This window comes from Vipera berus, assembly GCF_964194415.1.
Source record: "Vipera berus genome assembly, chromosome: 1".
In the NCBI taxonomy this organism is placed as follows: Eukaryota; Metazoa; Chordata; class Lepidosauria; order Squamata; family Viperidae; genus Vipera; species Vipera berus.
In genome coordinates, this window is record NC_138202.1 from 277,921,686 (window position 1) to 277,938,824 (window position 17,139).

Below are 17,139 nucleotides of genomic sequence, written 5' to 3' on the forward strand. Positions count from 1 at the left end.
CGGGCCCTTTGGAGAACAGCTTGACTCCCTCCTCTTTGTAGCAGCCCCTGAGATATTGGAACACTGCTATCATGTGCCCCCTCGTCCTTCTCTTCTCTGTAGAAATGTTTTTGAAAATTCATATTGCATCTTCTGCATAGTGAACGCTGTCTCCCTGATAAAGGGCCTGCAGTTTTAGCCCCTAAACCAAAAATACTAGCTGAACAAACCTGGAGCAGCTATTTTGAAGGAGAAAACCATTCTTTGCATCAATGTTAAAGCACTTCAATAATATCTTTATTATTGCCATTTAAAATTTGTTTTTAAAAGCTGATTTTTTTAAGAAAAACACTCACTGTGTATATGTGTGTCAGAGGAACAAAGTACATAAGATAAATTTGCTCAGACTACACATTGCAAGCTCACTGAAAGCATAAAAAAGTAGAGATGTAAATGATGTTCTAGCAAAGCATTTTATATAGCTAAAGTAAGTTTTTTTTAATGGTTTGATAAGTGCAGATAATGTTTATGCATTATTAAGTGTGGGAATAATGGGCATTAAAGGTTTTTTTTAAAGACACTACACGTAGATTTTTCCCTTTTCTGTCTTCAGGTTTTTTATCAATCCATTTTGCTACAGTCCACTCAACCTGCTATTTTATTTATTTGTGTCTTAGTTCCTTCCTTCATTTCCTAGGTTAATAAAAATAAGAAGTGGCGTGAGCTGTCTACCAACCTAAACGTTGGCACTTCGAGCAGTGCAGCCAGCTCCTTGAAAAAACAATATATTCAATACCTCTTTGCCTTTGAATGCAAGATTGAACGAGGGGAGGAACCCCCTCCAGAAGTCTTCAGCACTGGAGATACTAAGAAACAAGCTAAGATTCAGCCGCCATCTCCTGGTAAGTTGAAAAACTACAGAAATAATCTTTTTTTAAAAAAAAATGCACAGGAGATGGAGTTACTAAACAACTTAAATCTCATAAAAACATCTGCGACATGTAGATATTCCTAATTAATTTCTGAAGCTCATAAATGAGGGATATTTTAGTAGTTCTTGATTACCTATGTCAACAGATCTCTTAAAGGATTTGCATATATTCATACTGACACGAACAAATATCTGTCAAATCTGTACCAACAGTCTGCATGTTAAATTTAGCTCCATTAATAACTATTAAAAATGTTTACTGCTAATTCCTGATGGAAGTAAAATGAACGCCACATTACTGAAGCAGAATCAGGCTGTATTTCTATTTTTATTGAACTTTTTTAGCGCTGCAAAATTCTAATGGCATTGTTCCAACCAGTGCTTTACAGCATATAGTAAAATCTTTCTATGGACCTCTGTTGTTTTTACATTTCTTATTCACAACATTTTATTTCCACTGATACTATATTTAATGTTGACAATCAAATGTTTTACTGTCGGTGGTGAAGTTTGGGGCAGTGATTTGCTGGGCTGCTTTGATATCACAGAAACCTGGGAAAGGATTTAGGTTTTTTTTTTGTTAGTTTGTTTGTTCTGGAGATGATAGAAACCTGGGAATAGAACTATTAGGTAGCATTAAAAAGCAGTGAAAGCAAGAGAATAGAGGCGGCAAATTGTAGATAAATAAAAATAGGAAGACCAAACAGGGATCATGGAAAAGTGAAATAATACATAAAAGTAACAGAATATTCCAGAGAAAATAACCTGTTGAGAGAGATGTGTGGAAAGAAAAGAAAAGAAAATAAAAGAAAGAGAGAGAGAGAGAAAGAAAGATTTAGATTTAGATTTTATTAGATTTATATACCGCCCTTTCCCGAAGGACTCAGGGCGGTTTACAGGGCATTTTAAAATCATATCAATATAAAATACAAAGTTAAAAGAGAGAGAAAGAAAGAAAGAAAGAAAGAAAGAAAGAAAGAAAGAAAGAAAGAAAGAAAGAAAGAAAGAAAGAAAGAAAGAAAGAAAGAAAGAGGAAGGAAGGAAGGAAGAAAGAAAGAAAGAAAGAAAGAAAGAAGAAAGAAAGAAAGAAAGAAAGAAAGAAAGAAAGAAAGAAAGAAAGAAAGAAAGAAAGAAAGAAAGAAAGAAAATGAGAATTGCTAGAAGACTGTGAGAGGGCCAAGGAAGGGGAGGAAGCATAGTAAGGAAGCCTACCATACACCATAAAAATGCAGCATGTTGTAAAAAATGCATGCTAGAAGTTTAAAGAGAGAGACTAAAGTGATGGGGCTATCCATAGATAGTCCTATTGTAATATACCGTAACTCACTTAACCTGCTATTTTATTTGGCCATTAAGGGCTCATTCAGTTGTTCCTCCAATATGATATTATATTCTAGCGCTTGTGAACAGGCTGTTTCCTTTAAAAGAATAGAAAAATAACTCTAAAAACACTAGGAAACCGACTGAAGAGCACTGAGTTCTTTTGTCTGGCCAGGTGACCGTATTTCAACAAAAATACTCCACTTATAGGCAGCAATGGAAAATTCCCAAACTAAACAATTATTCATAAAATTGGATTTTATTCATTCTGAAATTAATATTACTGTGGATTACTGTGTGCCTTAGGAAAATATTTAAGTATGTTCTGGATGTATGTACACACCCACCTATAAATATATATTTGCCCACTGAGAGCAATGTTTATTTCTTATAATGAAGTGGGCTTCAGTCCAAGAAAGTTTATGTCATAATAAAGCTATCAGCCTTTAAAATATTACTTTCCAGAGATGAGAGCTATTTTTCCAGCAGAAATACTACGAAAACATTTGTTGTAGATTACTTGCTTTCTGTTGCAATGGAAGTAACCACAGGAAATATGCCGAAGAGTGAAACAGCAAACTTAAAATACTGGGATAAATTGAATAATAGCAATTCCATTATTGTAATATATGTGAAAGCCCTATTGTGTCAGTGATGGTGCTGGAACACTTTAATTTAGATGAATATTCCATAAACAAAAAGAATCAGTGTTAGCAATGTTTTTTTCCATATAGTTGAACCAATGTGCCAATATTTACTTTTCATCATAACTGTTTACACCTCAATACCCTCTTAACAGCCTGAAGTAAACAGATTTTAAATGGAAAATCTAGCTTTACTTTGAATAAATGGTAAAGCAGAGAAATGTCAGAGTTCATGGTGTAAACATTTAGCCCATATTTAAAGATCTTATCAGTATTATATTTTGTTCAGAAAGATATATTTAGACCAAGTTAAAAACTCCTTTTTCAAAACAAAAACATGATTACATCTGGGAAAAACTTCGCCAAATATGAGTTGTTGTTCATAGATTTTACTGCTGAGTTAGGGTTTTTACAAAATATGTAAGGATTAGTCTCCTAATTTTCAATACTTGTTCTGTACAAGCAATTTAGGGACACACTGACAGTGCAAAATATATGAATAGAGTTAACAATGCATAATGGTGCTTGAAGAAAGGAAATAGAAGGCTGTTAGTGTTTTGGCTTTCAGTTCTTTGAATCACAATTTATTCCTAAGTCAATTACTGAACAGAATTCTCTTTAGTATATACTGAAGGGGAGAAAGTAGTGTGTTTACCAAATTATGTTTTCCATATTCTTCCTAACTTACTGCTGGATCTATAATTGAATTTCACCTTACTACATGCTAATTTGCAATGCTGAAAAAGCATCAGGGCACAAAACAGCTACCATATTCACAGAATACCTGCTCAAAGAAAATTTTCTCATGAAAAAAACAACAGCATAGAGGTAAGAAAAACACCAAAATATCCTCCACATTCAGTAACAACAACAACCATGCAAAATGCACATATCACCTCACAAAGGCCCTAGGGCAGGGGTCCTCAAACTTGGCCACTTTAAGACTTGTGGTTGGGGAATTCTGGGAGTTGAAGTCCACAAGTCTTAAAGTGGCCAGGTTTGAGAATCCCTGCCCTAGGTAATAAACTGCCCCCAAATCATGCACCAACATATAAGCATCCCAGCCACAAATAAAAATTGAGCAAAAAGTCTGCATAAATATACACCCAGAGCCCAAGCAAACCTCTTCCCTTTTTTTCCAGCTTCTCTTCTCTGCGCATTTCAGAAAAAGTGTTGAATTAATCCACCTGTCATTTTTACTTTGGTATCTAGATGAGGACATCCTTAAAGCTAAGAGTTACTGGAAGCAGGCATATTATTTTGCATATTTTGATCTTCCAATTAAAAAAATAACTTCTAAAAATTTAGGGACATATTAAAAAAAAAATAACGTGGGCACTGGTAAAGTCTCACCTCACAAGTGTCCCTGTAGTCACATGATTGCAATTGGCAACCAGCAGGAATTTATAAATGGTTGCAGTGTTTCAGGATCACGTGATTGCCATTTATGCTGTTCCGGGGGGGGGGGTCCTCCAACCAGCAAAGTCATTTTTGCTTAACAGCTGCATGATTCACTAAACGACAGTGTGATTCATTTAATGACTGCAACCAAAAAAAGGTCATAAAATCACATGCGACTTACTTAACAAGCGACATGACTAAGTGACAAAAAGTTCCCGTACCAAATATATCATTCAAAGTCAAATTTGCAAACGTGTTTCCATCCTTTGAAATTCCAGAAGTCTTGAGCCCGCTTCTTAACTCAGGCCAAATTGTGTTTTGTGTGTGTGTGTGTTTCATTTCAACAGACTGAAGGAAATGAGCCAATTTCTTTTTTTTTTCCCCTCCCCAACATTTCTGTAATTCCAATATTTTCAGCAGGCTTATTTTGGAAAACTTTGAGCCTCAGTTTACAGAGAGCACAGGCTTTCCTTGGCAGCTGAGAAACAAGAGTTGGGAGGGGAGGGAGCACAGAGGGCTAAGGCAGCCTTTTAATTAGTCAGTCTGCAACCAAAAATCCATCTATCTTTGCTGACAGGTGGCTGACTGCATTTCTATTATTAGCTGACAGGTGATGTCACAAAATCTGGCAGGCAGCCAAGTAGGGAATCCCCAGCGGAAGATAAAGGAGGAAAGGGGCTGGGTTATAAACAAAGGTGACCTTTGATTGACCTTCATTCACTGTGGACATGTGATGTTTCCTAGTAAACCTCCCACTGCTTTTCCTTCCCTCCCTCCCCCCCCCCTTGTCAGAATTAGGGCACCGAGTTCATGCTGTGTAAATTATCTTCCCAGCATGGCGTCTGGCTGTTAAGACTGAAGTATGTGAATGTACTTAACCTTCAGTAACCTTTCCATTGTTTACTTTAGCTTATACATTTGTAGCTTCTGGCAAAAGGTAGGGATATCCTAGAGAGCATGTTAGGCCTCCTATTAATAGAGTTCCAAGAGGCTACATTCATGTATTTATTTGTTTCTTCCAATTTGGGAGGAGGGGGGGAGAATTGCTGGGCAATGGAAAAGCTTTCATTCACTACACACACACACACACACACACACACACCCCTCCTCTTCCCTCTCTGGTATTATCAACTGGATATTTGAGACAGTATAAATAAAAAGGACGGGCATTGTAGTGCAATTGTGTTTTGGAAATTGCAGTGGTTTCTGTGCAAGCCTCCGGGTACAGGGTACGACTGCACAGTAGCAAATCCAACAAGTCCAATTGGATGCTTCTGAGATACGGTAGAATTAAGGTTCCTCTATTGAGGGAGACCTCATCTCATTCTTTCTATACCTAGATGTTTATCTTGTCAAACTATATATTCTTCATTCCAGTGGTAAATTTCAAGTACAGGATAGTTGTGCAACATACATGCTGCTCTGTTCTTTAATAGAAGGCAGCTGCCAGAAGGCCCAGGAAGGAAAATTAAAAGGCTAAAAAAGCAGGGGAGTTCAGCCTTGACAACTTTAAAACTTGTCAGCTCAACTCCCAGAATTCTAGGGATTGAAGTCTGCAGATCTTAAAAGTTGCCAGGTTTGGTCACCCCTGGACTAAAGTAACACATACTTTGAAGTTGCTGCATTGATTACCAGTAGGCTTCCCAACTAATTTCAGAGTTGTGGTCATGACCTTTATAGCCTGCACAACACAATCCTGGGACTTATCCGACCATCCCTTGCCAAAATTCTTTTTGCTATCTAGCCAGGCCATCCAGAGAGGGCCTGTTGCAGATCCCAGTTTTGTGAAGGGCCTGGAGCTTGCAGCAGATGACAGCTCTTCTCCGCATATCCTCCTCCCAAAGATACCCACAGCCCAGCCTTCCTAGTATTTCATGCCCAAATTAAAGCAGTTCTATTTCAGAATACATTTAGCATTTGGAAAGTTTAGTTTTATCAGTGCCGATCATGTTTAGGTTTGGGATGATTTATTGTAATTGTTTTTAGTTGGTTTGTATTGTTTCTTTTGACCTTTAGGATTGGGACAGGTTATAAATATTATAAAGTAAATAAAGAACTTTGCTTAATAACATGTTAGATAGAAAGTCTGCAACATAATAGATCTTTTGTGGCAGATATATGATTTACAGCTCTTTTTTCTCAGCTGTTGAAGCAGAAAAAACTATTTTCACCATATTTTAGGGAGCAGTTAGTGAACAGACAAGCTAATCTCATCAGAGGAGGGGGAAAGCCCATATTTTAAGAGCTAATTTAGACATTTGATTGCCTGGCAGAGAAATTACTCCATCAGCTTCATCCTAGGTATTTATGAATCCACATCATATATATTGGGATCTCATATCAAGACCTTAGAATCACTAACTTTGCCAAAGTTTCTCCTTTATAAGACCCTGTAAATATAAGGGCTGGTTCTTTATTTTACTGCATGATGCTGTGCTTGAGACTCTGGAAGCACTTCTAAGGAATTGATCCAACTTGAATTGAGTTTGTCTTGAGTTTGGAACTATCAGCTCAGACAAACAATCAAATAGTAAATAATACTCCAGCCAACATTGACAGGCAAGCTACTGTATGTAAACAAGAGCTAATTCCCACTTCCTGCAGCACTGAAGATGTTACCTAGTTGGGTAATAAAATGTCTGCAAGAAAACAACCAACCTCAGAGACCAACCAGGATTCCATGAAAATGATCCAAGAACATTAACTTGGTGTTTTCTGTTATGGTCTGGGAGTGTATTTTTCTTGCAAGTTAAGTATATTTTGAAGGGAATTTAGAGTTTCAGATACAGGGAACCTGTACAATTCCATTGTATCTGCCCTTTTGGACAATTTTTGCTTAAGCAGTATTTAATGATGAATACTTAGCCAACGCAGAATTTAATAAAATAAATCACATCTCATCTACGAGGTATATTCGAATAAAATAAATGAGCTCTCTTCACAAATACCTCTCTTTCCTTCTCCTTTGCCTCGGTTTTCTTTTTACACATGCGAGAGTTCACACCTGATATTTTTTCCTCTCCTTTCCCCCCCTTTTTAAATTTTTTTTCCAGCTAACTCGGGTTCTCTTCAGGGTCCACAGACCCCCCAGTCTTCGGGGAGCAATTCTATGACAGAAGTGCCAAGTGACCTCAAGCCTCCAACACCAGCCTCCACGCCTCATGGACAGATGACGCCTACACAGAGCAGCAGGTACTTTTCTTAGAGCCTTTCAGAATATTGGATCTGTGCTTTGGCAAGTGCAGTCACTGCCCCAAATCCAGACACCTTCTCTCTCTTTCAGGGATGTTGCATTTTCCTGTGACTCAAAATGCAACATGTTGTGGGAAATATTATTGGTATCTGGAAAATGAGTGTCACGGGCATTTCTTGGATGCTGCCCATGACATCATTGATGGTGAGTGGCAGTTACCCCATCTTTCTTTGCCACCATATTGTCAATCTCACCCCTCCCCCTGACCAGGAATGAAAAAAAAGGAGAGAGGTATGGGATCTGAAAATGCAGAGATTCAATCTGAGGTGTGAAAACGTTGCTTTTAATTCCAATTTCCTCCATACACCAACAGACACAAACTCTTCAGTCTTTGGTTAGAGGCTGCATTGATTGCAGAAATAAAAATGTAAAAAAGCTTTGCCTTAAGATTAATTTTATATGAGTTTGCAGGATGAAGCTTGTGCTTTTTCACTGTAGAACTCTTTGTGTGTATATACAGATATGTGTGCAACTATGTCCAGATGTATGCAAAAACAACCAGAAAAAATGGAGAAAATTAGCAAGCAATTCCAAGCAAGCCATTATGATGGCTTAATCCTATTGAAGAGAACTAAATACAGTTCTATTTTTCCCTAAAAGGGCTTCTCCATTATTTCCTGCAGCATCTGACTTTGAAGAAGAAAAAAACTTCACAAAAAAAAATTTGTGCACAATTTGAATTGTTTATCTGCCAACACACAGGCACATCCATGTACAACCCTACTCACTGATTTTAAAAATTTCCCATTGTTGTCCATAAGTGTTATTTCAATATCCATACATACAAAAGGGCATTTCTTTGGAGATAATTCTTGGGGGAATATTCAGTGATCAGAGGTTGGATATGATCAGTGATCTGCCAACTAAATGTAAAAGGTTATCTGCTTATATCCATATGTTTAATATTGGTGCAATTAAAGTGAATAAATTAATCATACAGTGCCATTTCATAAGGCATAATACTCTTGATATAAATTAAGTTCTGAAACCAAGAATTGACCTGTGATGCATATAAATGATGGAAAGGAGGCACTGTGTTGGGATGATTAGACTGCTGGATTGAATTTAAGAAACTTTTGTTCAGATCCCAGCTCTGCTATGACTTGGACAAATAGGTGTTCTCCTCATATGCCACTCTGAACTTCTTGGCTCAGGTAGAAAATGAGGTACTTGAACACTTGTTCTATATACTTTGAATATCTTATATACCATATTCTGCTAAGCTAAGGCAACAGTGGTGATTTTCACAACAGTTGAACTTTTTGAACTTATGGATCACCACCTGATCAGGCATTGCTCACCCATAACTGTGTCTCTATAACTCAAATACCTTTTTATCTTCTATCTCTTTAGAAATAGCTCAGTCAGTGTACATGATCCCTTTTCGGATATAAGCGATTCCACATACCCAAAGCGGAACTCCATGACTCCAAATGCGCCCTATCAGCAATCAGTGAATATGCCAGATATGATGGGAAGGATGACCTATGAGCCAAACAAGGATCCTTTTGGTGGGATGAGAAAAGGTATCTCCTTTCGGGGGGAGGGGGGCACATAGACTGTACATATGTTTGTGTATATCAGTTCCTAGATGGGTTTCTCCATCTCTGCTTTTCTCTGTCTTTCATAAGTAACTATATTATTGTTTTGGAAGTTAAGAGATTAGTGCAGAGAATTTTTGCCAGTAAGTTTAAGAAGTTCCTTTTATGATACAGAAAATTATATGGAAGAGTTTTAATAATTATATTGTTAGAATTATACCAATACTTCAGCGTAGGCCAATTACTTTTCCGTAAGCAACAGGATTTGGTAAACTCAGATTATATAATATACAAGCCAGTTTAATAAGACATACAATGTTGGGTCCTTGGTGCTCTCTGAGCTTGCTTGTAATTTCTTGCAGACGTTTCATTACCCTAACTAGGTAACATCATCAATGCTAGTAAAGAGTGCTGTTTGCTGTCGGTTTATATTCTGGTGTCTTGCTTGTCTGGACCCGAGAATATAAACTGACAGTAAACAGCATTCCTTACTAGCACTGCTGATGTTATCTAGTTAGGGTAATGAAATGTCTGCAAGAAAACAAGCAAGCTCTGAGAACACCAAGGACCCCTCATTTCAATTCTGACCTACAAATATTCTCCTTCATTGGTACATACAATGTTATGACATATATTATTTTAGTCTAAATCTTAATGTAATCACCAGTTGTCATTGTCTTATTTCATTTCAATAAGGTAGGACTGCTACAGGAAGTTTGCTGGAATAAATCGGCATGCTATAAAGGAATTTATGTAATGGTTTAAAAATGTGTCTGTGCCCTATAGCATCCTTGGGAAAAACCTCTTTGACAGGAAGTAAGGATCTCTTGCAACAGTTCCACATTATGGGAACTTGCTCCAACTGTTAGATTTTTAGATCTGGACAAATGTCTCAGCAGTGTCTAAAATGTGTACATAAAAATATAAAAAGTCATACTGAAACTTTAGCAAGATTCTGACTTTACAACAGGACTCAATTATTTCAGAAAACCAGAACAAAAATGCCTCTCTAGAGTACCTTTCATGGCTAGATTCTATTTATGTATGTACAGTATGTAGGTAGGCATCTGTATATACAGTTACAACAACTATTTTACATTCACAAAAACCTTGTAGTATACTTCAAGATGAGACATAATGACTAAGTCATGATTTATACTAGACAATATTATGTATCTGTAAAATCATTTATTACTCTTAAGTCCCAAGGAGATTCCCAAAGTGACTTCCAGTTAGGAATCTGAAACCAGGAATAAATAATAGAGCAATAAAACAAGTAAATCAATAAAATAAGAACAGCAGCATTTTCAATGTTAAAGCACAAATTTAAAACGAGCATATCAAAAGCTGTAAAGAAGCTGGGAAAAACATTTTTATTTAGTACCCAAGTCTAGAAGTCCTGGTCACTTACAGTTTTTCTGGATGCAGTATTCCAAAGCCAACATCAGAATCTGAAAAGATCTGTGTTTTATGACACCTCCAAGAGGAGAAAAAAACTTATTTATGGGTAGATTGATATTTTAGAAAGTAGCCAGTAGCCAGTAGGTATTTAAATATCTTCCTTTCCAAATTCATTACACAAATAAGTATGGAAATACGTATTTCATTTATAGGCTGATCTTAGAGAACAAAAATAGCTGAGATCGTAATACTGATATATTGATCCAGTGGAGATTTGTAGGTCAGTAGTAGACTCCTTTCTTGAGAAAAAAAGTAGAAAACTCAAAAATTGCTTGAGATTTTTTATTTGGGTTTTAAATTATAAAATACAGTATGCTTAGAGTATAGATGTGGTCCCAGTTATTGTAAAACATAGTGGCATTACTGCTGAAGTATCTCCTCAGCTCTCATACTGTTTGTTGGATTATTCTGCTCCAGTTCTCTGAACATCAATGGTATTTAATATTTCTTAATAATATATCTTTCAAATAACATAGTTATGCTATTTCCTTCCTTCCTTCCTTCCTTCTTCTTTCATAGTGCCTGGAAATAGTGAAACCTTCATGGCCCCTGGACAAATGCCCAACAGTGGCATGCAGGATATGTACAGCCAGAGTCCCGCTGGAACCATGTCCAACATGGGCATAAGCCAACGCCAACAGTTTCCCTATGGAAGTGGTTATGACCGGAGGTGAGATTTCATCAGCTTCAAAAGGCAGAGAAAAATGGTGAAAAGATTCTCTATTGTCACTGTCCTTCTAACAGACCATTTAGCTGAGCCATTTATTGCTTTTCAGAAAATCAGCAAGATCAAAACTACTAATAGAGACTGAGTCTATTTTTTGTAAGAACTAATAAGTGAGTGTGTGATCAATAAGGAGTCTCCTTGTCTACAGTGGGCTATATTTGATATTTTTTTTGCTTAATCAGATTTCAGCATTACTATTCAGTGTGTGTGTGTGTGTGTGTGTGTGTGTGTGTGTTGTGTGCATGTGTATGCTTAATGAACCAGCCTCTGGGAAATTGCACCTTTTTCTGATGGTTTTGTGCTGGATGTTGTAGAGCAATACTAAATTCTACGTAAATGAACAGATTCCTATTTCCAGGATAGTCATTTAATGCATCCCGGCCTCAATAAACTCAAACTTTTGTTGATTAATTGAAGCAGGGTAGGGATGCATATATAAATATATATTCAACTGTATCTCCCATTCAAATAGTTTGGTGTCCTTCCCAATATAAATATCAGCCTTTCTTGTAACCGTACTTCCATTTGGAAGCATGTCCTCATTCACATTGTGACCCAACACAGATAACTTATATGTGGTGGGAATCAATAGCCTCTGGTATGCAGGCAAGCAATACACTCACCAATGTAGAAGGACAAAATGTGATACCGCTGAGAGGTAACGGAGATATATTCCTTCCCATCCCTACCCACACCCAAAGATAAGCTAGTGGGAGAGCTTAGTTCTGTGCTAGCATCATAAGACCTACCCAGTCATGTCCAACACTAAGGGGGCAATACTCATCTCTGTTGCCTAGCCAAGGAAGCCAGTGTTACCCAATGACACTGCCAAGACACTCACGGAACACTGTTACCATCCAAACAAAATGGTAACTATTTGTCTACTTGCACTTACCTGTTTTTGAACTGTACTTGGGTCTTCCAATTGACAAACCCAGTGCCTTAACCGCTAGACCACCACACACTCCTAGTCGTAAGACCATTGCAAGAAAGAAGGAAAGAGAGGGGTTGCTAATTGGCTAGAATTCAGTAGAGGGGCGATCCTTCTTTGGAAAAGCAAATTGTCCCCCTTAAAATAGGGGAGGGGGTGGCAAAAATGGCTGTAGAAGCAAGATAAAATACACAAAGTAGCAAAACTTTTTTTTGTTCTCTTCAAAATAATATCATTTACGGTAATATTCAACCTGCATAAAAATTAGTGCTATACTAGTAAATGTAAACTTGGCATGTTTCAGTATTCCGGGGGGGAAAAAACATCCATGCAGAATGTGGCTTTTTTCTGCAGGCTGGCAATGTGAACTTTCTGGTTTAGCATTTGTTATCTGCCAGAAAAGCAGCAATATATTGTAATTTTGGCTCATTTGTTGAAGTACCTCCTTCTTTATGGATAACTTTTGAAAAATGCTACTAAGAAAATTGACAGCAAGAAAAAGACAATTGCAGATGTATATTAAGCAATAAACTTTGCTAAAATAATAGAGGAGGTTTTATGTCATAGTTAGTACTTTCCTAAAAAGATAATGAATTCAAATCAGTTTCCATCACTGATTCCAGAAAACATCTTTTGAAACAGAATATTAGAAATGCCAGTGGATTTTTAAACCAAAAATTGCTAAAATGAATCCATTTCAAAATGGTTCGGTTCACCATGTAAATGTAGCCTCTAAGGATTATGATGCATTAATGTTTTTATTTTGGGGGGAAAAAATAATCACATTATTTATGAAAGAGAATGACTATAAAGAGTAAGAGCAATGATGTTAAGGGAGATACCCAAGGTCCATTGCCAAGGTGATAAAGAGTAAAGTTCATAACAGTCAGAAGCAGCTTCCTAATTCAAGAAGGAAGTAACAACACAGACTTGCAAGATTGAGGTCAACGCTATTAGGTAGACCCAGGGCTTTTTTTCTCATAGAACGCTCAGAACGGAGTTCCGGCACCTTTTTTGGATGGAACCTTGTAGGATAGGCAAGGCATGTGTGAGTTCCGGCACCTTTTTCTTTTACAAAAAAAGCACTGGGTAGACCAAACCAAGAAGTCAATTCCACAGGAAAGCTAAAACTACTTTTATTGAGATTGTGTATAATAAGAGAACTTTGCAAATTGATTGTTTTGTATGCCCTCCCCTTTTTATAGTTCAGTGAATTATAGAACTGTTTGTCTGATCTGTTTCTGAACACTATCTGGACATTTTGGACTTAAAATATGTTCTGCTTTTTGTCACCTTGTAATAAAGCTTGGATATCCAGTAGGGGAATACATCACTGGAGTTGGCTGCTGGACTAGCTGACCTCATCTCCCGCTTCAGCTTCCTTCTCCCCCTCCACTCATCTTTTCAATTTCATATTGTTGCACTTCCGTTGCTTATTTTTATTGTTTTATTCCTTTACTATTGTTATTTTTTTATCATTTTGATTGTGTTCTTTTTCTGTAAATAAGCCAGTCTGGGTGGCTCCATGGAGAGATAGGTGGCAAATAAATTTAAACAATAAATAAAATAAATATCAAGGTCATCCTCTTTACTCTCTACAATTACTTTTTAGTTATTAATTACATACAAAACCTAAGTAAGTTTCATGAATAGAAGTGAAACTTGCAATTGCATAGTTCTTTATACATCAGGCAAAATTTACAAACAACAGCGCATGAGCTAGCTTCTAAAATTTTATTCATCAAAATGTCCGCAGTGGCCTATAAAACATTTTCAGTCTCAGAGAAAATGTTGGTATTGAAATTGGCTATTCCATAAGGTTTTTTATTTTATTTTAATTCACCCGACTTGGAGAATAAGTGCTTTTACAGTGTGAGGTTTCCTTTGTCATTTTTAGGTCGGATCATGGGCTGGGTCCTGAAGGCAGTATGGGAGCACCTGGTCAAAGCAACATGGTGCCTTCAAACAGTGACCCAAGCATGTACTCTCCTAACTGTTATCCTGGGCAACAAAGGTGAATAATTTAACCTGTTTAAAATACCTGTGTTAACAGATAATCTTAAATCTTAAAGGCTATTGGATAGGAGGTGGTTTGCTACACTGGATTGCTGTATTGGGTTTCATGCTCTCGGATTTTCTGCAAGACTTTGGCGTAAGCTCCTTTAGAATAGTGATGGTTGCATGGCTACAGTGTTTGGTAGATGGTTTTTATGCTTTACTTTGGCTTTTTTGAAAGTTTGGATTCTAGAGATGGATTCATTTGGAACATGTAGAGAACTTGAGATTACAGCATTTTTACACATTATAAAACCATTCACCATAGAATACTTTTCTCAGCCTTTTACTTTACATTCATTTGTAAAACAGTGAGGTTCTCAGATGTTTCTTTGTTGATGTCCTTTCATAGATAAATCAATTGAACTTGTGCTTGAAATACCGGCTGCTGCTTCCTCTTAAACCTTAAAGTAAATTTGTTTCAGACATCGCTATACAGTTATCTCTAACCTAATTTAACTAATAAAATTTAGTTAAATTTTGCAACAAAATTTCATTTTTAATGTGTGCCAATGTGCCCACAGTAAAAAAAAATGACAGGAAAGGTTATCTATCTATCTAATACAATTTAAACCGCTTATAATTTTAGTGACAAAGTAGATCATTGAAGTTCTTGAATTTCAATTATTTTCACTTTTAGCAGATTTCTCCACTTTAGACCATTCGGGCACTACAGATTATCATAGAGGTATTATAAATCAACCATGTGTAAATATGTGTATTTAATGCAACAATGCAATAATCAAGGAAACTGCATTGCTTAGGAAATTGGGGATTCAATCTCTTTTCTCCTAGACATTTGCCTTGTCTTTTGGGCATATGTCTCAAGGGTAGCACACAAACTAATGTGCACAACCGAAACTCTCCATTCTCCTTTGCCCTATTGTCTGTATTTTTCTGCTGTACTTATGACACTTCCGATCATGATATTTGTGCTGTTATCATAATATTAGTTAGCCAATTGCACGGGTCTGATATCCTGGATGAGCTTGTGGTGCTTACATCCGATGCTGAATCCTTATTTGCTTAAAACCATTCAACCTGGTATGGGAGAATTTAATTACTGCATTTAAATGTCACATTGTAAGAACAAATGTAAACATTTTATTTATTTGGATAAAATATATTTAGATGATGCTTTTCTCCAATCCCAGGTACTGTAAGTTTGAGGCTGCACCTAAACCTCCTAAGTTTGGAGTCCAGTACATAATAAGCTCATTTTAATAGTTTAAAAGACTGGTTCTTGGTTGCTTTTATTAGATGTATTTGTGATCTTAGTATTGTTACTGTTGTTTTATATATCATTATTTCTTTGTATTCCAGTTCAACTATCAGATTTGTAATTTTTTTTTTAAAAAACCCTAATATTAGAATGTGTATTAGGTCATGCATTAGTCACATACATAAATCATTTTAAAACTGTAACACTGCCAAAATTAGGTAATCATATGTTGTTGCCAACATTCTGAATATCAAGTATGGAATCTGCTTCTGCCAGCCAGTTGTATTTCTTTTGTATTAAAGCTCATTCAGACATTGCCAAGTGATATTCAAGAACATGGAACCATAGCCTGCCTAAGTCATCTGAGGAAATGTGAAACGTGTCCGCATCCAGGCCACTAGTTGTTTTGATCTGATGGTAGGCAGGTTCAGTCCTGAAAACAGAGACATCACATTTTTAAAAAACAATATTGGTACATTATTACCCCATAAAACAGTAGATAAAGTTTCTAAGAGAGCGCTCACTGAATTACTCTGCTACATTTGTACTGAATAAGATTGAGTGGAATTAAGTGGAATAGAAAATTAAAACCACTTCATTTAAAACATACTGTACTGCATTTGGTGGAGGACATTTGATACGACAGAGAATGAGGTGGCTGGATGGAGTCACTGAAGCAGTAGGCATGAGCCTAAATGGACTCCAGAAGATGGTAGAGGACAGGAAGGCCTGGAGGAACATTGTCCATGGTGTCGCGATGGGTCGGACACGACTTCACAACTAACAACATTTGATACAAAAACAGAGGATGCTGGTGGAGATTTTCAGGCTTCATGAAGGATATAAACTGTTTTGATGGGACAAGCAGTTTCAATATATTGAGGCATATTAGAAATCATAAGCATTAATATACAGCTCATATTTTTCATTGCAGGCATGAACCATATGGACCGCAGTATCCAATGCAAGCTCCTCCTTCTGGACAGCCCCCCTATGGAGGACACCAATCAGGAATGTTTCCACAGCAGCAGGTAAACAGTTTTATAGTATTCCTTTTGAAAAAATCATTCTATAAATCTAAACATTTGGCGCTGGCAAAAAGTACAACGTTTGCTCCTTACAAGAATTTTATATTTGTATCCTTTTTTTATGGAACGTTTCTGAACAACAATAGGCCAATGTTATGAATGATGCAGAGCCTTCACTAAAACTATTCTGTTTTATTGACTGAGAAAGTAGTAAGAAAGCATAGATACTTAATACAATGTATCCCAAATACATCTATATGTAAAGACTAAATGGCGGTGGCACTAAATTTAGATTAAAAAAAATGTGGATCATAGAATTGTAAAATTGGAAGGAACTACAAGGATTGGCTAGTCAAATTCTCTGCAGTTTTCAGGAAAAAAAATATTTAAATCACCCATAAGAAATGGCTGACCAGCATCTTAAAAATCTCTAGACATGGGAAAACAGTAGCCTTCATAAACAGATTGTTTCACTGTTGTATAAAAGCAGAAAGGAAGATAATTCTGCCTTCTTTTTAAAAAAACTTCTAAGGATACTTCAACTAGGGAGAAGGGAACACAGTTGAGTGAATCTGCCGAAATTGTCATCGCCTGCCCTCCATAATAGGACACAGCAATTAGTGTTGAGATAGCTTTCCACGGCATT

General features: G+C 36.7%; 1 protein-coding gene across 5 annotated transcripts in view; it reads left to right on the forward strand.

Moving 5' to 3' along the window:
• The window catches only part of ARID1B (AT-rich interaction domain 1B), a 448,568-nt gene that overhangs the window by 423,292 nt on the left and 8,137 nt on the right, over positions 1–17,139 (forward strand). For 3 of the 5 annotated variants that reach the window (XM_081332098.1, XM_081332101.1, XM_081332100.1), the window contains 6 exons: positions 677–881; positions 7,329–7,467; positions 8,882–9,054; positions 11,050–11,200; positions 14,086–14,202; positions 16,400–16,496. In XM_081332098.1, the coding sequence (XP_081188224.1) occupies positions 677–881; positions 7,329–7,467; positions 8,882–9,054; positions 11,050–11,200; positions 14,086–14,202; positions 16,400–16,496 (882 nt within the window). The remainder of the gene's footprint in view (positions 1–676; positions 882–7,328; positions 7,468–8,881; positions 9,055–11,049; positions 11,201–14,085; positions 14,203–16,399; positions 16,497–17,139) is intronic. The other 2 variants (XM_081332099.1, XM_081332102.1) reach the window with 1 other exon arrangement.